Source organism: Pseudorca crassidens, chromosome 4 (assembly GCF_039906515.1).
Source record: "Pseudorca crassidens isolate mPseCra1 chromosome 4, mPseCra1.hap1, whole genome shotgun sequence".
Taxonomy (NCBI): Eukaryota; Metazoa; Chordata; class Mammalia; order Artiodactyla; family Delphinidae; genus Pseudorca; species Pseudorca crassidens.
The window spans coordinates 149,414,384-149,442,300 of record NC_090299.1 but is presented as its reverse complement, the minus strand read 5'-3'; the positions used below and the strand labels follow the sequence as shown (position 1 = coordinate 149,442,300).

Genomic DNA, 27,917 nt, shown 5'->3' with positions numbered 1-27,917 from the left:
AAGGCTTGCTCTAAGACTGACTCTCAAGGACGAGAGGGTGAGACAAAGGGCATCTAGTCTGGGAAGGAGGAGGAGCTTCGGAGACCCCAAAGGACAGTATCATCACAAGCATTAACTACTTTTGGTGGAAAGTTTTACACTCTATGACCAACAAAAGCACGAACATCTATTATAAGTACAATTATAATTTCTGAAACCTCATTTTAAATCTTATCTGGTTAATCTTCTTGATTTTAGAGTTTGACAATATTTGTTATTCAATTACATTAAAATATTACAAGGTATTAGGAGTAGATTTTGTCCTCCCTGCTTGAAACCAAATCTCAAAAATAAATGGAAGATTCTCAGGAATTAATTCATTAAAATCATTAATCCATTAATCCACAATCCATTAAAATCAATTTACAGATGTCTGTGGGCTGGCACGACATGAAATCATTAAGTTTGCTCTAAAATTTTAACTCAGAATTTTGACATTATATACGATGTATACCAATGATTTTTCTGCTTTTAATTATCATCTTACACCCATGCATTTATCATAGCTCCAGGACTCCTTTTTGTATGGATACCATCTGATGGCCTGCGGTGCCCTTAGTGTGGAATCTTAAAGATGTAAATGGTAAAAGCTCCCCAAGTAGGGTATCACCACAGAAAATCAAAATCTACTATAGAAAAGGTCAAGCAACATTTCAAACAGCATCTTTAACAAAAGACTAAGTTCATGGGAAGCTAAGATTAAAATAGCCTCACTAGAAGAAGGTAAGCTGGAGAGAAGCTGAACTTCTCCACCTCAAAGGCAAAGGAGTCCCCACGGCTGACACAAAAAACGCAGCCTAGAACAGAAGCCTTTGTCAGGCTGGGTTTCTGCAGGGTGGGCTCAATTTCCCAATTCTTTAGTTTCTTGTTCTTTCTTTCTAGGACAAAATTCTTGTTCTTGCAAATCAGTACAAACACTGCTTCTAAATCTATCTAAAAACATCTTCAGAAAATATTTTCAACCTATCTATTTTTAGCTAAAATATTTTATCTGTTAAAAGCTAAATATATGGCACATCCAGAGCAACAGCCTAATATTCAAACAGAATGAAATGCTAATTATTTAAGGCATGATTTTAAAACATACTAAAACCTCTATGACTTTGTTGTCTATTTAATTCACCTTTCTTGTCAACATTTAGAAAAACTAACCTTATGCAACCTGAAGAACACCTTAAGTTCCTTCAGATAATCGTGTGGATTCTTAAACATGAGTTTAATCAATTATCAGGAATAAAATGTTCATCTCATTTCAGAGATTATTTCCCATAACTGAAACTCAGACTGGATTTAATATGTAGGTGGTAGAGAGGCCTTCTCGTGGCCTGCAGCTGGGACTGGCACCAGGGTTTGACAAGCACCAGGGTTACTATTCACTGTTAGCTCCTGCAAAAACCACACCCCCAATGCTTCACCTGTATTTCAAGTTTCCAACTGAAAGACAGGTAGATTTCAAAGGGACTTCTGTGACAAACTGAGTGCAAAGTCTTTTCAGATTTAAGATCTACTCTCTGCCAATCCCTTGAGGTCTTTTCTTCTGCCCCTAACTGGGCAATATTTTTATTGGCTCATATTCATTACATCTTTCCAAAGCATTTAACTTATGTTTATAGAAAAAGCTATTCTACTTGAATTCATATGTCACTGGTTTGTGCAAAAATTAATTATGTAATTACAATAAAAAAACCTAACTGATATAAACAGCTCTACAGCTAACACCTGGCAACACAATTTACACCTGGCAAATATACAGCTCATCGGTGGGAACAGAAATATTATCAGACACATGCCACAGGCATCATATAGCATATTTCATATAGCATCCAGACAGAAGGGAGACCACTGGTTTGCTGGTGAAGTCAACCTTGTTAACCATGGCTTGATACACAACACACATTTTAGTTCTCTCTTCTATTAAGTTTACAATTTATAAGCAACCTGAAATTTACTCATTTGCTTTTTTCTTCTTGAGAATTATAGTTTCATTAAATAGTGACGCCTATGAATGTAATCCAAAGAAATTTTTATTTAAAATGGAAAAGGTTTTTTTAAAAAAATTATAATACTAATGGTAAAGTAGCATATATATGAAAGGAGGTATATAATGGAAAAAATAATGAATTAAAATTGACAAAAGTATATAGCCCAAACATGCTCTTACTAGTTGATCATGTCATTTTGGGCAAAAGATACAAATGATCTCGACCTATAAAATCTGATAACAACTGTAGCTTTCAGAGATGTTACCAGGAAGACAAATGAACTCTTTGTTAGATAGATACCATTTTAACTACAAGAAACTACATCACTGAGAATTACTCCTAAAACATAAATATTAGATAAGCAAAGAAATAGCATGCCAATAACGTACTTACTGTTTAAGTTTTTCTGTGAATATATACTGGGTGAAGTCTTTCATTGATGGAGCAAAATACATAGTGTCCTTTATTTTAATACTGTTATTCTCAACGTGCTCTGAAGAATTAAACCGTAACACATAAAATGGATGCGCAACAGGTCCAAATATCTCAAATATCTATGAAAGAGAAGACACATAAAGTTCTCCTTTAACTGCAAAATAAAGAAACCCGATAAATATTTTCAAAGGTAATTGCTGTCAATATAAAACCAATAAAAGTTTAAGTCATTTCTGCGTACTCATAAAGCCTTCACATTTTGATCATAAATGCATTAGCTTATTCCAGATTTCCTTTCTATGAATCTAAAATAACTGTGACAAGTTTGTTCCTTGCTAAATTTAAATCATTTTGGTGGTACCAATTACCAACTAGACGCAAATAAATTGTTTTTGTTATTGCTCATTTAAGTTATAAGATACAAACAAAAGAATTACAGTTGGTAACGTGTGAGAAATAAAATGCTGTCATTTAAAATCTTATGAAATGGAACTTTTCGATTCTTTTAGATTCAGTCACTTCTGCCGTTTCCAGAGTTGTTAACATTTTTATAATATTAAATGACAACATTTTTTAATTCAAAAAGTAGTAAAGTAGATTTGAACTTGAAATTGTTTATTTCTCAAAAACTAAAGATACCATACGGCCTTTAACTTTTAGGTAAAGGAACTGCTTTTAGCATATCTATTATTTTATTTTTGAAAATGTTTTATAAATGATGAAAGGGAGCCTCTTGATTTCAAACTCTTCCCAATATAAATGGCTGAGTTTTTAAATATGTTTCTGATAATAAATGTACATTATAGAAACTAGACCATGATCAGTAGCAGTGTAGATTTTTCCAGTCTTTTTCCTATTAACAATTTTTTTTCTTTTGAGACTATATCATACTTTTGTATATTGCTCCGTTTTATTTTAACTATTTTTTTAAATTGAAGCATAGTTAATTTACAATGTGTTCGTTTCAGGTGTACATTAAAGTTATTCAGTAATGCACATGTGTGTGTGTGTACTCTTTTTCAGATTCTTTTCCATTAGATTATTACAAGATGTTGAGTACAGTTCCCTGTGCTATACAGTAGGTCCTGGTTGTATATTTTTTATATAGTAGTAGTGTGTATCTGCTAATCCCAAACTCATAATTTATCTCCCCACACCCCATTATCCCCTTTGGTAACCATAAATTTGTTTTCTATGTCTGCAAGTCTATTTCTGTTTTGTAAATAAGCTCATTTGTATCATTGTTTTAGATTCCACATATAAGTAATATCATACAATAGTTATCTTTCTCTGACTTACTGCACTCACTATGACAATCTCTAGGTCCATCGATGTTGCTGCAAATGGCATTATTTCATTCTTTTTCATGGCTGAGTAATATTCCATTCTATGTAAATACCACATGTTTATCCAGTCATCTGTCAATGGACATGTAAGTTGCTTCCATGTCCTGGCTACTGTAAATATAGTGCTGCTATGAACACTGGGAAGCATGTATCTTTTACAGTTTTCTCTAGATATGTGCCCAGGAATGGGATTGCTGGAGCATATGCTAACTCTACTTTAAGATTACTGAGGAACCTCCATACTGTTCTCCATAGTGGCTGCACCAGTTTACATTCCCACCAGCAGTGTAGGAGGGCTCCCTTTACTCCACACCCTCTCCAGCATTTATTATCTGTAGACTTTCTAGTGATGGCCATTCTGACTGGTGTGAGATGATACCCCATTGTAGTTTTGACTTGCATTTCTCTGATAATTAGAGATATTGAGCATCTTTTCATGTGCCTGCCTATTAGCCGTCTGTATGTCTTCTTTGGACAAATGTCTATTTAGGTCTTCTGCTCATTTTTTGATTGGGTTTTTTATTTGTTTTTTTTAAATATTAACCTGTATGAGCTATTTGTTTATTCTGGAAATTAATCCCATCGGTAGCATCATCTGCAAATATTTTCGCCCAGTCTGTAGGTTGTCTTTTCTTTTGTTTATAGTTTCCTCTGCTGAGCAAAAGCTTTTAAGTTTAATTAGGTCTCATGTGCTTATTTCTGCCTTTATTTCCATTACTCTAGGAGACAGATCTAAAAAAATATTGCTGCGATTTACGCCAGAGTGTTCTGACTATGTTTTCCTTTAGGAGTTTTACAGTATCCTGTCTTACATTTAACTCTTTAATCCATTTTGAGTTTATTTTTGTAATACGGTGTTACAGAATGTTCTAATTTCACTCTTTTACATGTAGCTGTCCAGTTTTCCCAACACCACTTAATGAAGAGACTGTCTTTTCTCCATTGTAATATGCTTGCCTCTTTTGTTGTAAATTAATTGACCGTAAGGTGCATGAGTTTATTTCAGGGTTTTCTATCCTGTTCCATCAATCTATTGCTCTCTTTTAAAACCTAAAGTTTCTTTAAGTTTTTTCATGTTAAATGTATTCTTCATAAGCATAATTTCTGTGGCTATTTAACACTCTTTTATACATTTAGCAGAATTTATTTAATTTGTCTTATATTGTAGAACACTGAGACAGCTTCCAATTTGTTCAGTGTAAGAACTGATGCCCCGTAATAAATACCTTTATCTGTAAATCTCTGTACTTCAGATTTCCTGAAAATTGATTAGTAAGGAATGGAATTATTGGAGCCAAAAGCATGATTATTATTAAAACTCTTGATTTAAGCTACTAAACAACTTTCCAAATACCTTAGACCAATTTAAACCAACTGCATTAAAAGTACCTATCTTATTACATCCTCAGTTGCTGATTTTTGATTATTAAAGTTCTCATTTGTTAAAAAGTAAAACAAAAAATAACAAAAACAAAACCTGCTTGAACAAATGCTCAAAACTAAATGCAAAGAAATTCAAGTTATATAGATATAACAGGTGATATAGGTTGGTCACTTTTTAAAAATCCCCTAATATTAAAGAACTCACATTAAAAATGGAATTCCATTCACTAATTATCAAGAGGAACTAATCATTATTAGGATTAAAGTGCAAAAGTAGAAATTCAAATCTGAGGTTGCCCTCCTTAAATCAGTGGGAAAGGGGGAGGGAGGGAGGTGGAAGGGAAAAAAAAATCAGACCACCTGGGTTGTAAACTCCACTTTTGTAAACTCCACTTTTTGATTTTTGAGTAAATGGGGATAATTCCACTTCCTTACAGAGTTTCAGTGAATTTTAAAATATACACAAAACATTCGACACTGTAGCTGATCATTATTGTTATTGAAGAGGAGAGGGAAAAGGAAGGACGTGCAAAGGTTTAACATTAAACGTAAAACCAATTTAGTGTCTGGATAATATATGCTAAATATCTAAGACATTCAATTTCATTTTCTGATCACTGGTTTGTTTAACTGATACTCTCAACCCTCCACACCTCCACCATTATCTTGGGGATTATTTCAAGGTGCTTAGATTTATAATCAAATATTTTTCAAAGACTTGTCACTTCTTGAATTTACAAAGCTTTCTATGTAAAATTTGGAGAGAGATTTAATTTTTCTTTCTAGACTTATACCACATAGCTAAAGTTAAAGACGTAAATATTATATTTTTATCCGACTTGTTCCAAGGTTAAATGACAGAAGGGCTGAGTATTAATATTATTCAGGACTGAAAATTCAAATGTACTGGGGGATATAAGAAATGTGAGTTTAGAGGTTTTCAAAATTAGTGAAGTGTTGAGTATACTGAAATTGAAATTGTCTAAGTTAGCTATTAAAGAAAAAGGAACTGTCATGAAAATCATAAATAAAAGGAATCATGGAAATGATCAGTTTCAATTCAGGCAAGAAGAGCAGGAAGTGCATTCCCTTGCCTCTGCTACCTGGCCTCCCCTGAGGAGGCACACCAGCCTGCCTGTACATGGAGAGTTCCCTCCCCAGCAGTGTCCACCCACTTCCACTCCTCTCTCTCTCAACAGCCTCCAAGGTTAAGCCCCTAGAATCTCTCTAACCCCTTACAAAGGCACCAGCAGTAAATAGGGTTTGTTCTGTATTGCAGTACTTCTTCCTCTGAATCAAAAGCACTGAGATTCATACTTGAAACAAAAGTACTAAGCCTAAGTATTTGAAAGGGAGAAAAGCACAGCACCATCCTTCAGTATTAAAAAGTCTTTCTTCTCTTTGCAAACTTTCTCAAGAATTGCCAAAAAGTATTAGCTCTAGACCCCAATTAATTCTGTTGCTGACTGCTTTGCAATCGTAAGAGACTCATTTCTCTTTGGTAAATTAGTCTGGTGACCTAAAAAGTAGGTAGTGCAGGGTGGCAGGACCCTGATAAAAGCCTGATCCCTTTCTAATTTGTGTTAGAATAGAACAGCAGGAAAAGGCATAGAAAAGGGAAAGTTATGCGAGTTGATCTAATAATATAGTTCAAAATACATGCTTTTTTCTGATTAAACACAAACTATATCTCTCCGAACAAAAAAAGACACCAACTGTTGCTTATCTAGGAAAAAATAAACCCAGAAAGTTGCTTCTCCAAAGATAGCAGCTGGTTTCTTACCTGTTTGTTTTCAACTCAATACATATTTACTCAGCACATGTAATTTACAAAGGACTGTACTACACACAGTGGGGAGTCCCGAGGTGAATATAACTCTGTCCCTGCTGCCAGAAAAAGAACACCTGGTTGGTATTTACATTCTTCATCTTGGACGGTTTTATGTCCTCTGCTGACCGCTCTGAATTGTTATTTGCAGGGTAAAATGTGGGGTCTTTCCTCCCTCTTAAGGTTGGACATGCAGCATGTGGGGTTGTTCCATTAGTAAGACGTTAAAAGGGACCCAACCTTTCGATGATACACATATTCATAATTCCCCAGAAAGTGCCTACGGTGACACTTTACTGCTATCACTGAAATCTTTTTCCACTTGAAATATTCCACTCTCAGCTTCCACCTGAGGAAGGCAAAGTCTAAAAAGTTTTGAGAGTCACTATTCAAAGGGCCTCCCTCACAAACCAAAAAAGTGTATGAACAACTATGCAGTGGAAAGTCTCCTGCACCTAACTGAGTACCTGGAGGAACTGTATCTTATTCAATACACAGACCCACTGCCTGGCAAACAACCTGACAAACATCAGGAAAAATCTGTATACATGTGTATTTAATGACACAAACAGCAAAGGATAATAAGCAGTATTAAACCAATGTAAAGGCAGACACGAAGTACTGAAGAAAATCGGGAATGTACTAAAATTTGAGAGCTCTAGATTGCTCATGTACTAAAATTAATAAACTTTTTAAGACAGTGAAAGTCAGAAAAACCAATCAACAAAGAAACAGGATAATTAGTAGGATGTGAATATTTTTTACAAACCTTTCCTGCTGCCTGTCGATCACTTTTAAAAACTACAGTCTCCTCATTAACTGGAGGTACGTTAGTCATAGATTCAATTATTACTGAAAAATGAAACAAAAAGATTATTTCAAGATTTAATCAGAAGATAATGTAGAATTTAAATGAGAATTTAGGCTTTAATTCCAACATAATTTAAAATGAAATTTAAGGTGGGATAATATACCTCAGTAACTATTTCTCTTGGATAAAAAAACAAAGTCTATTTATTACCAAGTAGCACAGGGAAATACATTCTACATTATTTTATTTTATATGAAAGCTACAGTTCCAAGAAAAAAAATTAAAGTACAAAATCTCACAGAAAATTGGAATCATCCATTAAGACAACAAATTCAAGCTGATCATTTTCTCAAGCAATTTTTACCCTAAAAAGAATAATCTCACATTTAGTCACTAACTCCTGTTTCAGAAGAAATTAGTCTTCTTTCTCACCTTAGAAATTCTTTTCTGCAAAGCACTGATTACTTACTGATATATGAAAAAGTTAGATTTCAAAAATATATTTTCCTCTGAACAGCTGAAGTAAGAATGATAGAACTCCCAGTAATTTTTATCATTTCCCTTCTCAAAAGGCAAAAAGCATTATTCCACCAGTCTAGCAGAATCTCCAATTCGTGTAAGTGCCACAAATGTCAAACAACGAATCTACCACAGCAAAGAGGAAAACAAACATACACACCTCAAACAGACACACACACACACAACAGGTTCTTAGAAAATTAAAGCAACAAACAAGAATACTCTGTCACATTAAACAGATAATGCCATCTCCACTTGGAAAATTAGTGGAAATATTGAAGTATTTCCACTTGAATATCCACTTGAAATATTAGTTCAGATTATTAAAATCCACTCAAAGATTTTCAATTGTATCCCAATTAATTTCAAGAGCTAGTGCTTCTAAGTTCTGAACATGCACATAAGGAACAGATCACAGGTCAACAATTTTTGAGTTAGATCTGCTCCTGGAATAAAGATGACAAGGATCGGTAATAACAGTGAGCAGAATTTATTCTCCGTCTTCTCTCCCTCCCAATCCCCCTCTCAAGGCGTCAAAAATTACATGAAAATTAAAAATCACCTAATCCAAAACCCTCATATTATAGAAAGGTAAGAAAACAGTACTCAAGAGATTAACATGATTACATGGTCAAATCCAGACAGAGCTATCACCACAACCTAGTGGACTAATACTTATTGTACACTCCTTTCTGTAAAAGGTCCAAATAGTGTTAGATGTTTTAAGCTTTCCAAACAGAGTGTGCAACAAGCATTTATTGATACAACAGTAACATGTGCTGTTCGATTCATTACTCTTTATTCCCACCAGGTTGAAAATTTTGTTAGTCTATTAAGATGTGTTATTCAAAACAGTATCCTCGAAAAGCGTTAGTCCATGTGTATCATATAGTTTACATTTCTTTCCCTTGAGAATAAACATTATGACCTAAATTTCTTCTATCTACATCAAGTCCAATAAATTCCTGTCTGACTTATTTGTGCATATTAAATACCATAAGATAATTCAAAAACTAGTAAATGTAATGACTCAACAGTGATGTAAAGAGTTTTAATTATGATTTTTGTAAAAAAGTTTCATTTTAATTGGAATTTTCATTAATAAACTGCAAAATTAGATAAGAATTTATTTTTAAAATAGTGATATGGACACATAAAAAGATAAAAAAGACAGATTTCCATTTCTACCACTGACTGATCACAAGAGCAAGTGACCTGAATTTTTTTTTAAGACCTTATTCTTTTTTTTTTAATTTATTTATTTATTTTTACTGTGTTGGGTCTTCGTTTCTGTGCAAGGGCTTTCTCTAGTTGTGGCAAGTGGGGGCTACTCTTCATCGCGGTGCGCGGGCCTCTCATTATCACGGCCTCTCTTGTTGGGGAGCACAGGCTCCAGACACGCAGGCTCAGTACTTGTGGCTCACGGGCCTAGTTGCTCCGCAGCATGTGGGATCCTCCCAGACCAGGGTTCGAACCCGTGTCCCCTGCATTAGCAGGCAGATTCTCAACCACTGCACCACCAGGGAAGCCCCGACCTGAATTTTTCTATGCCTCTTAAGTCATAAACTAAGGACTGGTGGACAATTTTAGGTCTTTTTCCCAGTTCAAAAATCCTAAAACTTTGGGACTTCCCTGCTGGTCCAGTGGTAGAGAATCCACCTTCCACTACAGGGGACGTGGGTTCGATCCCTGGTCGGGGAACTAAGATCCCACATGCCATGGGGTAACTGGGCCCATGTGCTGCAAATTACAAAGCCCACACGCTCTGGAGCCTGCACGCCACACTAGAGAGAAGCCAGCATGCTGCAACGAAGAGCCCGCGCACCACAACGAAAGATCCTGCGCGCCGCAACTAAGACCCAACACAGCCATAAATAAATAAATAAAATATTTTTAAAGAAATCCTATGACTTTGTCAACTCTGAGTCCTATTTTTAGGAGTCTATTACTAGAGAGGTAATGGTAGCGACATTAATTTCAAAGTCTCTCCTATATGTACTTCATATCCTGGGGCTAAAAGAAATCTGTAGAATCTAGTTCCCATGTATTCCAGTGGGTTCATATTTCATGATATTAATATCGGTGTTAAATCACAGAACTTTCTAATTTACATGTTTATAAGATAAAATCAAAGGCAATAGGCAGATTACCAGTCCTCTACCCACCACCCCACAAACAAAAAAAGACATCCACACCCTAATCCCGGAACCTGTGAATGTTACTTTATGTTAAAAAGGAGACCTTGCCGATGTGATTAAGGTTAAGGAGCTTGAAACGGAGATGATCCTGGATTATGTGGGTAGACCTCATCTAAGGAGTCCTTAAAAGCAGGGAACGTTTTCCAGGCTGCAGTCAGAGGGACACGTGATGAGGAAAGAAGGTCAGAGAGAAGCTACATTATGGGCTTTGAGAATGAAGGGAGGGGGCCATGAGCCAAGGAAGGCCGCAGCCTCTAGATGTTGACAAGGTCAGGAATATGAGGATTCTCCCTCAGAGCCTCCAGAGAGGAACTCAGCCTGATGGACCCCTTGATTTTAGTCAGTGGGACCCATATCACACTTCTGGCCCACAGAACTGTAAACTAATAAATGTGTTGTTTTAAGCCACTAAATTTGTAGTAATTTAACAGCAATAGAAAATATACCAAATCAAAGAAATTCTGGAGAAGTATGTCAGTAAAAGCACACTTTAAATTTTTATAAAGACACTGTATTTATGTATTACTTGTATAAGCAAAAGCTGAATTTATCTGTTCAAACCTAATGACTGTAAAATGAAGTGTTATTACATCTTTCAGAGAAAATTTACCAGTCATAAAGTCTTTGATTTCATTATTAGTACATGCTTGGATATAAATGATAATTTTTATTAATAAAAATATTTACATACCTAATTGTTCAATAATACTTGAAACCATCCCAAGAGGCTTTAATTCAATACCTTCAGGCAGAACAATAGTGAGTTCTTCAACAGTAGGTAGTTCCTGAAATATAAGAAAGCATTAACCTTCCTCCAGCTTCAACAAGTTAACTTTTAAAAAAAGGACGGTTTCCATGTAGAGTGCTACACCCGTTTCTGAGACATAACATTAAGTACTTGTCATCTCTGGGATGTTGTCCTTTTCAGTGTCTGAGCATTTCTCCCCCCTTCAACATCTCCCCACCTAAGTGACTCGAGCGATCTAGTGTCTACAGCCTAACCCATAAGAACACAGGCCTGAAGACCATTCTAGATTTTCCTAATCATACTTGAACAAGAAACCACCCTCCCCCTACCCCCAAAAACTGCTGTTAAGGAATCCAAGGTAAAGAAAAGAGACAACTCACATAGTAACTCCCAGAGACATTCCATTCGAAGAGAAATATTTCCAGTTTCTCCACACAAGGAGAGTTCTCTGAGCTGCCTTAATGTGGTTGGTTAATTAATTTGACTGTGGTTAAACAGCTGAACAGAGAAACAGCTAACTTTTCTGGGGCTGTGTGAAAGAGATGAATTTCTGGCCTCTTCAAGAAAAAGTACAGAATTCCTGGAAACAGAATGTAAGCTTCAGTCCAAAAAGCTGTGAAGGTGTTGCCTGATTATCTTCCCTGTCTAGGTTAAAATCCAAATTTTTTTTACCTCTAAAGATTTCTCTTTTCTGACCCAGCTGTTAACTGAATGTCAGCTGCTACAGAAACTAGATATTGAAGTAGAGATGAAGTTGAAGAGAAATCTAAGAATAAAGCAGACCTTAGGCTTTAAATTAAATAAACAGAGCTTTCTATTCTTCACCTTTGCTAAATGATCACAACTGATTCTTCGAAGGAAGTTTTTCCTTAAGAAGGGCTTGAAAGTGCAAAGATCTTATTAATGGCATGTTGGGGTTAGTTTGAGAGAAAAAAGGTAACTTTGGGAGAGATGTTAGAAAAGACAGGAAAACCTAAATTATACAGTACATTGCAGATGAGCATATCCTGGGTAATCATTTTCCTCTATGGGAACTCAAATCGAGGTTTTTAACAAAATCACTTAACCAGAGCGAAAGCATAACTTTCTTCTGCGGATGCTACCTTCCGATCAAGGAGTAGTTATGAAAAGCCACATTAAGGGTCTCAGCCAACTCACTGCAGAAGACGTATCTCTGTATGGTTAGCCTGGCCTGTGTTGAAGGAAATGATTGTGTTTTATATGTCGGAATTTTCCTGAGTACTTTTAAGGAGAGGACGACCGCTTGTCATTTTATCATATTAAATATGAAAAGCCTTTTCTTGGCAAAGACCATGGTTTGAAAATGCTCCATGTGTGTATCAGAATAGAGAAGGGGGTTCAGTTGTTAGAACAAACTGGTAAATGTGGCACGGAACAGCCTTGTTTAAGAAGTTCTTAGCTAAAGAAACCCCGTACCCTATGAAATATGAGACTGGAGGACTATAATGCTGGGAGCTGCAGGCAGGAGGCTTTAGTGATAGACGGCAATGTGACAGGCATCTCACAAGGACTCTGGCTCTGAGAGCAGCGCCTCCTACAAGAGGCGAATGGCATCTTCTAATGCAGCAGCACAGTGATGAAATCTGCCCCGCTTCCTCACCAAATTATAGTTAAGGTCTAGAGCAAAAACTTTCATTCCTTCTGGACTGTGATAAAGCCCGCTGGTTAAATAAAGCCAGGACTGTGTAGGTAGAGGAAAGGAAGAAAAGAGGAAATGCTGTTAGATCTTTTATGAAAACCTCTGAACTGGGTAGAAGGGCAGATTGTATGCCGTTAACACTTAGGACACAAAATCAGCACTATTCTCAAATAAATAAATGCTATTTGACCACAAAATGGAAGGCTCCTTGTTTTGTGTGTTCTATTAGGAGGAATTTAAGGCCCATGCAATATAATTATGTTTTGGTACAAACCTAAACTCTGGTACTATTTTGATCTTTTTTAACTTTAAAGTACAGAAGTTATACATGTCCCTTTTGCAAAAAAATAAAAAATAAAAACTGAAGTAGTATAGGAGGATACGAAATAAAAAGCAAAAATTCCCCCCACCCTATTCCTTTCAACCTTCCAGTTCCTCTCCATAGATAGCTGTTAACAGTCTTTCAAATACACTTACTAGACGGACACAAACTTAACATTTAACTTTGATATGTTTCACTTAATTAAAGTACCCACATTGTAATATAAGCTATCCTTTTTATCTATTATATCTTCCACATCTTTCTACACCAAAACATAAGTATCTATTTTAAACACTCTTACAGTTCCACTGTATAGATGTCCTAAAATTAGTATACCAATCACCTGATACAACATTTATCTGCAGTTTTAATTTTTATCATTACACAAAATGATACAATGAATGTTCTTTAAAACATATCTTTGTGTAACTCCTATGATAAATTCTTCTAAGTGGAACTGCTATATCCAAAGGTATAAACATTTTTAATTTTGACAGATACTGCTAAATTTCTTTTCAAAAAGGTTACATCAATTCACACTTCCACGAAAAATGTATGAGAGATTTTCCTACATCCTTGCCATCACTGAGAAGCAAACTTTAAATCTTTGCCCATCTGATAGGTCTAAAACAGTATCTCGCCTTAATTTGATTTTCTTCATTAATCAGGACGACATGTTTCCTGGCTACCTGAGTGTGTTTATGAATTGCTTGTATACTTTATACACATTTCTTTTGGAAGGTTTATCTTTTTATCAATTTATAAGAAAACTTTGGGGTTTTAAGAACATTTGCTCTTTATCAACTACGTAGCAAATATCCACTCCCTTACCTCTCACCATGTTTTCTGGCATTTAAGTTGTTTACTAAACTGGCATTTGACTACACCCAATACATCAATCTTTTCATTTTTTTCGATTTTAAAACTCGTGTCACATTTAGAAAGACCTTCCCTATACTAAGATGACTTAAAATTCACTGACACTTTCATCGCTTCTCTAGTTTCAAATTTTAAAATTGTCCGAACACAAGAAAACACCATGCTGAGATTTATGTCTAGTGATTTTCTTGTGTATTCACTGTATTTCCATATTTTCAAAAAAAAATAAGTCCTCCTCCTCCTTTTCAATATTAGTATATCGCATTTTTCACTTTTCAAATGACACTGGTTGGTATGACCACAATACAATTGTGATGATAGTGAGCATGATGTCTGACTATTAGGAATGTTTCAAATGGTAAGCATAATAATGCATTTTGATTGCAACTTTTTATAAGGTTAAGAAAAGTATTCACCTATTCCTATTTGTGTGTGTTAGGTTTTTTAAAATCAGAAATGACTGTTGAACTTTACCAAATGCCCTTTCATCATCTTTTGATATCATCACCACATAATTTACTGTAAGTTGAGCAGGTCAGGCTACAGGGTCTAATGGAGTCCAGATGTCCTGCTCTAAGGACATCTATGAGACATCCAGCATGAGGGAGACAAGGGAAGGTAAACAAAGCCAGAATATCTGTAGTGAGGCAGGGACTCACACCTGTGGTCAAAACACAGTCTGGGAGACTCCCTTAACTCCTGTTACTACCCTGTTTCAAACCTATGTACTAACAGAACAAAAAGTTTTGCCTTCAAATGGGGAGGATCTCTGATCTCATGTAGAACCAAAACTTAGAACACAGACACCACACTTCTAATTCCAATTCAGCTACCCCAGTACTCTGTAATGGGGGAATGCATGCATAGTTCTGAGATTCCTAAAAAAGGCCAGTGAAGGCATCACACTGCTTCTTGATGGTAAAAGACCCTACCTATAAAAGCGATATGCATGAAGTCTCTATACCAAATGTTCTGCAGAACACAAAAGGTATATAAAGAACCAAATATTATACATATAACTTGTTAAGAGAAAAGTGAAATCAGCCTAGTGCAATTCCAGGTCGAGATCAAGAAGTAAAACCAGCCTTGTATAAGACTGGTTTTAGGCTTATATAATAGGCTCCAGGTTAAGAGCCTATTCTGGAGCCTTTGAAAGTCCAGTTAAGTCAAGCAATATATTTGCTTTGGAAATAGTATTTTGGGGACTGAATCAAGGGAGAAAAGAGATATTAGCTCCTCTTAAACGAGCATACTAGGAGAGGAGAAGGAAAAAGGGAGAGAAAAAAATCTCCCAAACTCCCTCAACAATTCATCCAAGGGATGTGCTTTCCACGAAGATTTTTGGCAGGTTTGAAGGCAGAACTTTAGAAGGTTCAAAGGGAAAGTTTCTGGACTACAATGTCAGACCATTAATACAAGATCTGATCTTGATATGTAGATGTCACAAGTTACCTTATCTACTAATTTAAAGAACTACTAATCTAAAGAACTGCACCACCACCAAGCCTAGTCACTCTTCATCGAATTATCCTGTGGCTTTGCTCTCTTGTAAATACATTACTGTCTAACATACTATTTGTTTACCTGCTTAAAGTCTTTCCCTAACCAGACAATAAATCCATCAACAACTATAGGTACCAGGTCTGCCTTGCTTGTTGCTATAGTGGGAACAATGGCGAGCACATAGTAGGTGCTCAGTAAAATGAACTGGCTTAGCTCATCAGTCCAAGCTAAAAAAAATCTCAGAAGAGGTCGCAGACTTTTTCAGTCAGAGCAGAAATTAGATAATGAAAATACAATTCTTAAAATTCAAAAGAGAATCCTCAAGGAATGAAAAGGACCTCAACCCGACCTTCTCAGTAACAAAGTAAAAAAGGCAGGCTTCCAATTAAGCTTCACTGCCCAGGACTGATGCACAGATACCTCAGCTTTGCAGTGTCAAACATTACTACAGCCATTAGATTAACACCTGGCCCGCTAATAACACAGAAGCTGCCCTGGTAAGATAATGAATGAATCTGCTCTGTCTCATAATCTCCTTCAAACAAAAATCAAGCACTTTGCTTTTCCAGGAGTGGAGAGAGGATGTGTGTGTGTGACAGAAACGAGGAGAAACACAGACACACTCCAATAACCAAAAACAAGGGGCCAGAACACATATTAAAGTACACTACAGCCCTGACAGTGCAGAGGATATAAAGAATCAGAAATAAGAGGCATAACGATAAACTAAAAAACTGAAGGAAGAGCTGATGAGGGAAATCCGGACCCTTCATCATATAAACAAAATCAAGTGCAATGAAAACAAAAGATTAGAACGCTATTTACAGCCGCTTAGGAAGATTAACATATGAGCCTAGTTTACCTACAACCCCCATGGAAAGATTAATGAGGGAGTAGAAAAGACTCCTTCTATTCTGCTTATCCAATACAAGACACTAATTACATTTGATTATTTAAATTTAATTAATTAAAAGTAAATAAAATTTGCACTGCAGTCTTCAGTCATACTGGCCACATGCAAGTGCTCTGTAGCTATGGTATGAAGACAGGGTCACTATAGGACATTTCCATCACTGCAGGAAGATCTACTGGACAGCACTGCTTTACACTCTCACACAACCAAAGAGCCCTCCATTACTAAATATATACCCAGGTAAAGGAGGACCAATCTATTTTCGGCCATTAATACAAGTATAATTTTAAGGCCATATTATTGACATCACACACCATATTAGGTGTGAACACTAACCTGAATACTCCACTGGCAGAAATGAAGGTGTGTGATAAATCCCTGTTGTCATCATTGTTATTTTCCAAAATTAAAAACAAACTAACAACTGTTTTGGATGTACAGTATCTGCAACTAGATATAAATATCTATGCACTCATTTAAATAAAATTAATATTATCTTTATTGATCCAAAAATCAAAGAAAAGTAAAAACAGTTTTTATGGACATATTTATTCAAAATGTTTACATGTAATGACAAATTTAACAACGAAGAGTAGACAAGGAAAGGAAGAAAAGTATTTCACTCGCATCATCAGGCAAAGAAAAAAGTCACAGCATTTGGCAAATGAACTCCTGAAATTCAACATACTAAAGAAATCCAATCCTCTACTCTGACACACTCTATACCTCCAAGTCAAAGGCTTTACTAAAAGGCAATGTAGGGTTTCTTACAGTAATGTAGGAAAGCGTAAATTAGATGACAGAATCAGCCTTTACCATGACAAATTATCCTATATTATTCAGAAAGGAAATAATCAGGAAGTTCAAATGATCAAATTCCAATGCTGCTAAGCAGGCCTCCACAACAGTAACTAAAAACAGAGCTGCCTGGAATCCACCTGATGCTAGTTCTGAGTCTGCTCCTCTCCACTCACTACTTCAGGCTTCTTAGCTATAAATAGTGAGAAACTAAGCAAAAAAAGTTCTGAATAATTCACACAAGTGATTAACGATACAATTTTAAAAAATGTTTAACAGCATGCAATCAAAAAGACAGAACATTAATAAAGAAATTACATACCAGACTTGAACAAAGTTACTCTGATTCTGGAGAACAGATGCTCACAGTTATGGCATTAAAGAAATGCAAGGTCCTAACCACACTTCTCAAGCAGGCGTGAAAGATCAACCACTGTCTATCAGAAGAATATGATTATATTCTGATTCTCAGACATCTTTATGGCCTACATGGTTGCTCAGTTAAACGAAGATTCAAATGAGAAGCACTGAACATTAAAAATCCACCCTATTAAAAATTAAACTGTAGACACACCAGTCAAAAAACAGTGCCTAAAACTTCCAGCACAAAAACGGAAGGAGCTAATGGGTCAAAAATGGCCCTCCGAGAAGACAGTCATACCTTACAATGGTCTTGACTTCCCCAGCTCTATGAAGACTTATCACTGGGGTAGGGGGAAAAAAATCAGTTAACTTATGATCTTTTGAGGTAAAATTACCTAAAGAACCTTGATTTGGGTTTTCACTCACAAATACAGAAAAAGGGCAGCAGATAGTGGGAAAGGCATCAAACATTCCAAATGGCAACAAATCCTTTTGGTGCCAGTTTGGGGAGAACTTTAAAAAGTGAGGAAAGTGGAATGAAGTTATCTGACCACTTTCTCATGTTACCCAAGAACAGAGGACATGCACGTGGAGGCCAATTACCTGATGCTATTAGGTGAGCCTTCACTTTTCAGATATGGTTGGAAAGTAGGATCCAATCTCTGGAGTACTGAGAGCCATGATTGTTAACTTTTTTTCCCTATAACTGGTAAAACATATTGGAAAAAAGAATGGATTAGGTCTCTACACTGTGAGTCAACTAGGACTTCATATAACATTTAGTTGGATTCATCAACTTCTCCATGTAAAGTACTTTTACAACATTCCATGGAACTCAGCTATTCCTTTAGCCATCACCAACAAGCATTAATTTGCCCTCATCAATTACCCTATCATATATGACACTAGATTCACATTAGCCCATTAAATATTTTCACCTACAAGTTGAAAGTGAACACTTCTTTGAAATGTCTTTATATTCTCTTATCTTCTTTATATTCTCCTTTTGTAGTAAACTACAATGTTCTCATCCCATCTTTCTCTAAAATTATTGTCACAAAAACAAAGCTCATAAGAATACTCTCGAAAGTTAACTGGCATAAATATAAAAGTAAAATAAAATCATAATCCATCTCCATAAGAAAAAACCTTCAATGATGAATATAACCCTAAGCATTATCTTTTATGTTAACTGAGGAGTCCATACCTCACGGAATCTAAGACACTGACTTTATATACCACAGAATTAAAAGCACTGCCAAAAAACTGTGAAGCTAATCACTGCCATCAATTATTAGTCCCAACTTTTCAGAAGTGTGAAAAGGTTAAAAAGTATCCATTTTAGAATTGAAAACACTCCCATGGATGATGAGTGAACAAAGAAACATTTCCTGAGCCCCTACAGCGTAACCAACACCGGGGACACAACTCCACTGAGACAGACTTGGTTCTTTCACTGGGAAATTTCCTATTCTGCTCACCTGTCCGTTTCTATGGAGATCCTATCCACCTTTCAATCTAAGGTCAAGCCACGATGTGTTCCCTGACCACTGCACTGCAAGTCATCTCCCCTTCCACTCACTCCTTCAGCCTCCTGTACCTGGTACAATTCACTGGGCATTCAGTCATCAACTCTGTCAATCCTTCAGCTTCCTGTACCTGGTACAATTCACTGGGCATTCAGTCATCAACTCTGTTGTTACTCTGCTTTCAGCCAAGTGTGTATGCTCACTCTCTACCTGGAGTCTTCTCTACAGACATTTATCTTTATTCTCTAAAAACAATCACAACTCACTTATTAAATCTACTGGGGATGGAGAAAGCTAATAAATGGAATGTTTCTGTGTAATAATGATCATATACATGTATATACACAGGGTATATATGGATACTCTACTGAATAAATCAGTATTTATTCAGGATTATTTGTGCTTCATACAAGCCTTACTGAAAAAACTTTGTGCAATGAAGCACAAAATCTTAATTTTTTAAAAAATCTGAGCACTGTTTTTAAAAAGCACCAAGTATTAATGAAAACCTACCTCCTCTCCAGTATATAAGCCATTTCTTAAATATCAGGTATTTTGAGAATGCTAGTAAGTGCCATCGGTATTCTAAGATATGATATAATAATTCCAGATATACTAAAGTCATAAAAAGCTGAAGTTGAACAAGGCCTGCATTTAGGACAAAACTCATCAACCAAGTTGGGCCCTGAAAACACCACATTCAATCAACGATTATTAACTGTAGAACAAGGTGCAGTACAATTTCAAGATGGTGGGAAGTCAAAAATGTGAAATAATCCACTGTAAATTCTGACCACTTGAGGTGGCCCACATATTTCCATATCCTCACGTTAGGATAAGGGTCTGCACTGCCAGAATCAGAAAAAGTGTACTCACCCTAATACAACTATAAGGGTCAACCTAATTATACTGCATTTGTATGTTACCTATATTATACTGTATATTGTATATATACATACATTGCATTTGTATATTGCCTATGTACTGTATATTGTAAATTACACACCATATATTGTGTATAGATATATGGTATATATACAACATAATATAGGCAGTCTCTAAATTATGAAGGTAAATTTACCAAGAATTGCCTACAAGCATTAAGTTTTTTTCTTGGTCATGTTATATTACATGTATAAATACACATTATCTATATTGCAGTATTATCTATGTTTTATCCCCAAAAGCACTGTGATCATAATTTTAAAATATTATGTAAAAACTTCAGGTTTTCAATAGGTACTAATTTATACAATTCATTTCTGATTAAGACTTTGCAATGTCACAATCCCATGAATGTCCTTATGATTCTAAATTTTAATTACATCAGATTTATTTGAAAGAACAGTTAAGAACATAAATTGATGAGAAACTTCTTCAAATAGAACCTAATTTTCCAATTCACTGAAACACTGAATAAACCCTATGTGGTTTAATGTAGTTCCAAAACTGTAATATGCATACTGCTTTACATTTACTGTATAGATTACATATTAATATAAACCTTCTCAGCATTGAAGGGTTTATGTTCTAAAAGAATGATTCCACTTGGTTAACTTTGTCATATATTATGTAATTGTGACATTAAGAAAAAAGCCAATTAAGTCTATTCTCCTTTCCAATGCCTCTATGGCTGACCAATCCCTCGTTTTTCCTCTTCCTCTCATCTTTTTTTAAAACAAGTTATAACCACATCTTGTCATCCCAAGAGATTGTTGCAACTGTTTAAATCTAGTGCCACAACTACTGAGCCTGCACTCTAGAGCCCGCGAGCCACTACTGGAGCCCGCGTGCCTAGAGCCTGTGCTCCGCAACAAGAGAAGCCACCGCAATGAGAAGCCCGCGCACCGCAACGAAGAGTAGCCCCCACTCGCCGCAACTAGAGAAAGCCCACACGCAGCAACAAAGACCCAACACAGACCAAAATAAATAAACTAAAATTTTTTTAAAAAGCAACTGTTTAATTCTAAAAGAACAATCTCGAGGTTACCTCACTGTAGCTCCCACATTCTTACAATGAGAGATCCGCAATAGCTAGTAGGTAGATCACCAGGACCTAACTTTGCAACAATGGAAAAGATTTAAAAAGCTCGACCCAGGAAGGCAACATTCCTGTTTGACAAACAGGCTAAATGGAGGTAAAAATTAAGCTCGGCATGCCTGAACAACAATAGCAAACAGCCTAGCATATGAGATACTTCATAAAGAGGTAGGACATAAAACCGGGCTAAACTGGGCATGTCTATGTTCTAAAGATCTCAATGATCCAGCACAAACTCTGAAACTGGTATTAACTGTTTGGCCCATTTTAATTTATGTATGCCTTTTGGCAAAGACAACACAGAATATTTCTCTCATCTTCTTCAGAATTTCATTAGGAAATTAAATTAATAGACTACACAGAGCAAACAGTTCCGCTGCACAACCCCTGCTGCCTAAGAAGACACACACCAGTAGACCTGAACAAATGGCACATTCAATACCAGCCAGAGCTAGTTGTAACAAAGGAGGGGATGCTTCCCAGGAAGCGCGGACTGCCGTCTTCTGAAAAAAGACAAATCTAAGCTGTCATAGTCAGGAAAGAATATGGCGCTAATAGCCAGCTTGTGGAGAAGTTTAAAGCAGGAGAGACCAGACGTACAGCCAGGAGCAAGAAGAGAAATGCAGGTGTAAGCGAGAATTAAAAAGATGACTCTGCAGGCAAACAGAAGAAGTGAGTCAGGAAACAAGAATATGACACTTGGATCGATGAGAGTCCCAAGAAGCGTACAGAAGAAACAGCACGGCCATCCACAAGAGCTAGCTTGGTTCCCGATGGCTTTCCTATCCAAGTAAGTTTCCAACAAATCCCCCTTCTCTTGATGCAATTTGAGGGTCTCTGTTGCCGCCACGAGAGTCCAATGTAAGTCATGTGATTAACTGCTCCCAAGTATTATTATTTCCCTCTTCCCCTCCACAGAAGATAAATACTATTACTGACAGAACAGCAACCCCGTCTGAAGTGTTCTAAGCCTCCCTTTCCTGTGACCGAGAACCCATTCCTTGTGGTTTGCACCCACCCAGCTCCCGCCCTCCTCAAATTCCACACGCTCTCACGCTTCCTTTCTGTCACCTGGCTCTCACACTCACCCTGTGCTTTCTCTCAAGCACACACTCTCCTACACACTCTCCACAAGAAGAGCAGTGACTAGGTAACTCATGTCCAGGGAATCCGAATAACCATCTCACTAGACTCAATTATTTGTTCAGGCCTGAGTACCGAGCCCCTGGTAAACGAGCACAAGTTCTCTCCATGGCTTTCATACAGGAGTATCAGTGGCCAAGCCACCAGCCCTGCACAGAAACACCTACAGAGCAACAGAAAAAGAGCAGAGTCCTAAAGATACTGAGTACTTGTAGCCACACCATCCTTGATGTTCAGGGCCAAGTCATTCTCTTCCCTTGAACTTCAGAGCTAAAGTCCTGAAGGAGTCCTCAGATACTCTTTCAGACCCTAAGTCAAAAAGATTTAGGGCAGACCAGAGAACTCATTCCTGCACCTAGCTCTGGCACCAGAGTGGCTTAAAAGACTAGGAACTTCTAGTACATTTATTTCCTAATCATGAAAATATAAAGTAAACAGCTAGTTAAGAATCCAAAATTTAAAAATAAAGACTATAATTGCCCCTTCCATCCTTCCCAAAGATCCTTCAGAACTGGCACAAAAAGGAACAGAGCAGCACACTATTCCAAGTTTTAAAAGCTAACATACTTTCCTTCCCAGCAAAAAATGCAATTTTCTGATATGAGCAAAGCATACACTCACAATTCAACAGCACTTCCAGCTAGTGACTGTATTTGTCTCTGCTTCATTTACTCTCTCTCTCTCTCTCCAGTAGGTACTATGACAGCAGAAAGGGGATGGGTCTTGTTTACAGCACTTGGCATATGGCAGGTGTGCTGTAATAGTTTAAAAGTGGGTGAATGTAAGATGCCTGTTCACTCACCCATTCTACAATCACATATTACCGTTGACCGAAAAGCACTCTGCTGGGCACTAAGGGAACCACGAAGACCAGGTCTGAACTCAGTCCTCAAGAACGTGGTTCCTGGCCTCTATGGACACAGACCCTTTTTGACTTTCTGATGAAAATACGAGAACTCTATCCAGAAAAATACCTAAGTATATTGACTAATATTTTGCATTAAATTCCAAGGGAAAAATTCCAGGTCTAGTAAGATAAATAAGAAAATGAAACACATACATAAATCAAAGTACTGTGGTCCTTTATTTGTTGATTCTTATACTCTAAGAGAGAACTTAAATAAAAAGGTGATCAAGATACAGGGAAAAGATCAAGTTTACCAATACTTTCAGAAAATAGTCATAAGTTGGGAGAGGCTTTGTGTAAAAAGACCACTGACAGAGATCAATGTCTATAATAGGGAAATATAAATTAATGATGAATTTGCATACAAATCCAAGGGTTCTCAATACATGAGGTGTTAAGTGAGATAGGAAATTTCTTACAACGAGAAAAAGGAAATAATATCGAGTGAATACAGTCATGAAAAGGTGCCTGAATGACTCTAGGCTTTAAAATTTTTTTTCAAATCTTGCTTTACTACTTCATTGATTTAAGTATTATATCATTACAGTCAGTGATCATTAAGGTTTTTAAAAGCTTTAATAATAACTAAAGTACACGTGGGAGTGGGGAGAATAAACATGTGGCAATATCCTGTGAAATTCTGAGAAGACTTTCCTCTTGGATCATAAGGTTTCATTCAACCAGACTACCATCAACCTCCTAGTAACAGCTTAGAAGGAAATAAGCACACAAGAGTTAAATTTATAGATCAAACCTATCAAATGTCAATACCAATCCACAATAAACAAGTTTTTTCCAACTGTAATAATGAAAACACTGCAAAAACTTCAAGTAAATATAAATCCTCAAAAGTGCAACCGACCTAATTTCACTATTTCTCTAAATGCAGTCGATTAAAAAAATAATTTCAATTGCTACTTAGCAAAATTTCCTGAGTTGTAGAGCAAAAAAAAAAAAAAAAAAAAAAACTTTACACTCTTTAGGGAAGATAAAAAATGAAAAGCAGCAAGCCAAACTGGATGCCCAGCACAACCGTCAAATGTTAGCGTTGGAAGCAACCTGAGAAATTATTCAGATCAATACTTTCTTTTACTTAAGAAAGCCAAGGCATGGCAAAGGTATGACCAATAAAAGCTGAGAAAGGTATTCAAATTTATAGAGCAGATATAGGCCAAATGAGATCAATACTGGTACCATAAAATATTTTAGAACATGCAAATTAAGTTCAGTAACAAATCTAAGTACTTACACTTAGAAGTAACTCATCTTTTGTTTTAAGAGGAAAATTCTTATTTTCCTTCTCAACTTGTAAATCATCTTCTCCATCTGACAGCACTGCAGGGAGGGATATACGGGACGAAGACGATGAGGATGAGGATGAGGAAGAAGAGGAGCTTGAACTATCGGAATCTGTTTCACTGTAGAGAAGAAAAAATTGAAAACAGTACAAAAGAATTATTATGAGGGTACCAAAATACGATTATTCAACTAGGAAATATCTACCTTACTAGATGTTTATGGCTGCTGTTCAAAAGCTTAGCATTTCGAAACTGACTATGGTATTTGGAAAGCAGTCTTTAATCCATTGATCACAAAATCCCTGCTATAACCCAAACCCTCTTATTACAACTGCCTCACATGTCATGCCACAGTCTGAATATAATTAAGCATGTGACAAATCACTGACAGAAGAGAATTCTGGGAAAGGCACCTCTCTTATTAGTCACCAAGGACAAAATCACAACTAAGCCAAGAGAGTTTCTTCTCAGTCTTCAATTTGGAAACTCCTCAAAGTTACTAACCATGCTGAACACTACTCTCTGAAATCTCCTTTAGCCCTTGACTTCCACAGCAATTCTCAGTGCCAGTAACTCTCCTCTTAAATTGTTTGCTGGTAGCCACTTCAGCTCCTTGTATGTACTGTTTCTAAGAGTCCCATCCTCATGTTCTCTTCTTTCTCTGGTACTCTTTCCATGGATAACCTCATCCAATGAGCTCAATCATTACCAATGTGCAGATAACTCCCAAATCTTCAGCCTTGATATCCCCAGGCTCCTCTCCTGATCTCTAGTTGCTTACCAGCAACTGTGGTATGAATGACCTATACATGTCTCACACTCACAAGTTAAAAGAAAAAAGTGCATTCTCCTTACTAAATCTGCTTCTGTCTTCGAGCTTCTACTTTTATTTCATTGTTTAGTCCTCAATCCAGTCACTAGAGGTAGAAACCTTGGAATCATTTCAAGCTATTGCATTCTCAGTCAATGATAAAACTGGTAAACGTGACTCCTATTCCGCTAGAAAAATCTGAATACAGAGTGTGTATTAGGTCATATTAAGGAATTAGGGTTCATTTTACTATGATTTATAATGACATGGTGGTTATGTAAAAAGTATTTATCAGAGATGAATAGTAAAGAATTTACAGGTAAGGTGGCATGCTGTCTGAAATTTGTTTTAACACTACCAGGTTAAAAAAAAATGTTAGAAATGTTAGATAAAACAAAGTTAGCAAAATATTGGAAAGTGTCAAGTTTGGTGATGAGTATATGTTCACTCATTGTATTACTCTCTGTACTTTGTATGAGTTTGAAAACATCCATATTAAAAAGTTCAAGTAAGTTTTATCTGTAATCTGACGTTCAAATTTACATGTCCATACCAGAATTGTCCTCTGAACTCTAAACTCATCATCCTACTGCTTACATGACATCTCCAATTTGTTGTGAGGGAAACCTCAAATTAACTGTCCGAAGTTAATACTCCTATTGGTCTACAGCCCCCATCCCAGTAAACAGCACCACCATCCACCCAACTGATGCCTCTCTGACTCGGTCACTACAACATCTACTAGCGACCCTGATCAGGGAGATGTCAAAATATTCAATCCAAACATGGTCACATCGTGGACTAACGGAACATCTTTCCAACTGCTTCCACACTAACCCTGCCCACTCTGCTTTCACTCTTGAGCCCAGTTCAATTCCTTATCCACAGAGCAAAACATCAGAACGTTAACCTGAGCATGTCAATTATCTGCTCAAAAATTCTTCAATAGTTTCTCCACCCATTAGAATTAAAACTTTATCATGGCCAGAGGGTCCGACAGGGTTGGGTTCTCCTATTACTTTCTCAGTGCCTAGCTTGTTCCTTCGTGGTAATTGTCACCAACTCACTGGCTGATTGGTATGTTTACTTTTATTTTTCGTCCCTCTCAGCAGAATGCAGGGCAGGGGTAGTATCTATTTTGTTAACCGCGTCGCACAAGACACAGTCAAACACTTGTAGACGATGTGCAGCGTGGTGTAGTAACGTCACGCCGAAGTCCCCTCCCTCCACAAAACTTTCATATTTAAAAGACACCGCGAGAGAAGGGGGAGGTGGCTCATAAAACCTACGGAAGCCTGCAGTAACACTAAAATAACAATATTTCGCTAATTTCATTAATAATTCCTCACCAGAAAGCTTCTACGAACAAAACTGCCGGGACCCAACTTGTAAACATATAAAATCCTTCACCTGATGCTCCATTTATCTGGCTCCACAAACAAGCGCACACACTAAACTGGATGGGGAAAAGTCGGCTCTGTCCCAAACTATAAGCTATAACCACCAAGGACACGCCACACGACTGGTCACGGAACAACCCTATATCCACAGATTTCCTATACTCTAGCTGAAAACGATATGGTGTACACAAGACCCCCAGACTTCGGGGACGAGGGGCTCTGACGGCGATGCTCAGGCCCCGAGCGCGATCCACAGGGGGCGGCGAGGAACGCGCCCCGGCTCCCCGGGCCCTCCCGCTCCCCGAGCCCGCCCCGGGCCCCGCGCCCCGGACCGCCGGGCGCCCGACCTGTCCGAGTCGGAGTCCGAGTCGGAGTCCGACGTCTCCAGGCTGCTCCCTCCGGGATGCGGCTCCGGGAGCGACGGCGGGGCGAGCTGAGGCGGCTGCTCCCCCGCAAGGTCCGGGGCCCCCTCGTCCGCCCCCGGTGCTGCGACCGGAGCGGGGTCCGGAGCCGGCACGGCCAGACCTTGGTCAACCCCGACGCCGGCGCCACCGAATTTCAGAGTTTGCAGCTGAGCGGCGGCGGCCTCCACCACCTCCATGGCGCCGCGCTCGGAGCGCCCGCGCGGGGAGATACACCACCTCGGCGGCGGAGGCCACAACCAAGCGCTGGGCCGCTTCCCGCGGTGCTCGGAGAGCTGCACGCGGAACACCGCGCGGAACCGTCCGGAGACGTGCCCCCGCCGTGCACGCAGCTGCACTTCCGGCAGCGTGTGACGTAGAGAGACGCGACGCCGTTCTCTGGGGCGGGGCCGGCGGGGCCGGGGCCGGCGGGGCCGGGCCGCAGGCCTTTGCAGCCTGGACCGCGGGGTCCGAAAGCCGCCGAATTTCCTGCGTCTTGGGAAGTGCGTCTCACTCCGCAAAGAGGGATGGGGAGACTTTCCTGCAGCTGCTGCAGGATCTGGGACAATTCCGCGGAGGCGGAGACTGGTAGGAGGGATGACAGGACAGGGAGATGCCTGATGGGCCGAGACCGTACACATCAGAAACTTGAGCCAGGAA

At 37.8% G+C, this 27,917-nt stretch overlaps 1 protein-coding gene across 1 annotated transcript in view; it reads right to left on the bottom strand.

Annotated features, from left to right (window-relative positions):
* Positions 1-27,614, bottom strand: part of NAF1 (nuclear assembly factor 1 ribonucleoprotein) — a 38,786-nt gene extending 11,172 nt beyond the window's left edge. Inside the window, exons 1-5 of the mRNA XM_067737029.1 lie at positions 27,204-27,614; positions 24,597-24,765; positions 11,233-11,326; positions 7,783-7,865; positions 2,415-2,575 (exon numbers count right to left, since the gene is read on the bottom strand). Of these exons, the coding sequence (XP_067593130.1) occupies positions 2,415-2,575; positions 7,783-7,865; positions 11,233-11,326; positions 24,597-24,765; positions 27,204-27,457 (761 nt within the window). The 5' untranslated portion in view covers positions 27,458-27,614. The remainder of the gene's footprint in view (positions 1-2,414; positions 2,576-7,782; positions 7,866-11,232; positions 11,327-24,596; positions 24,766-27,203) is intronic.
* Positions 27,615-27,917: the final 303 nt, after the last annotated feature.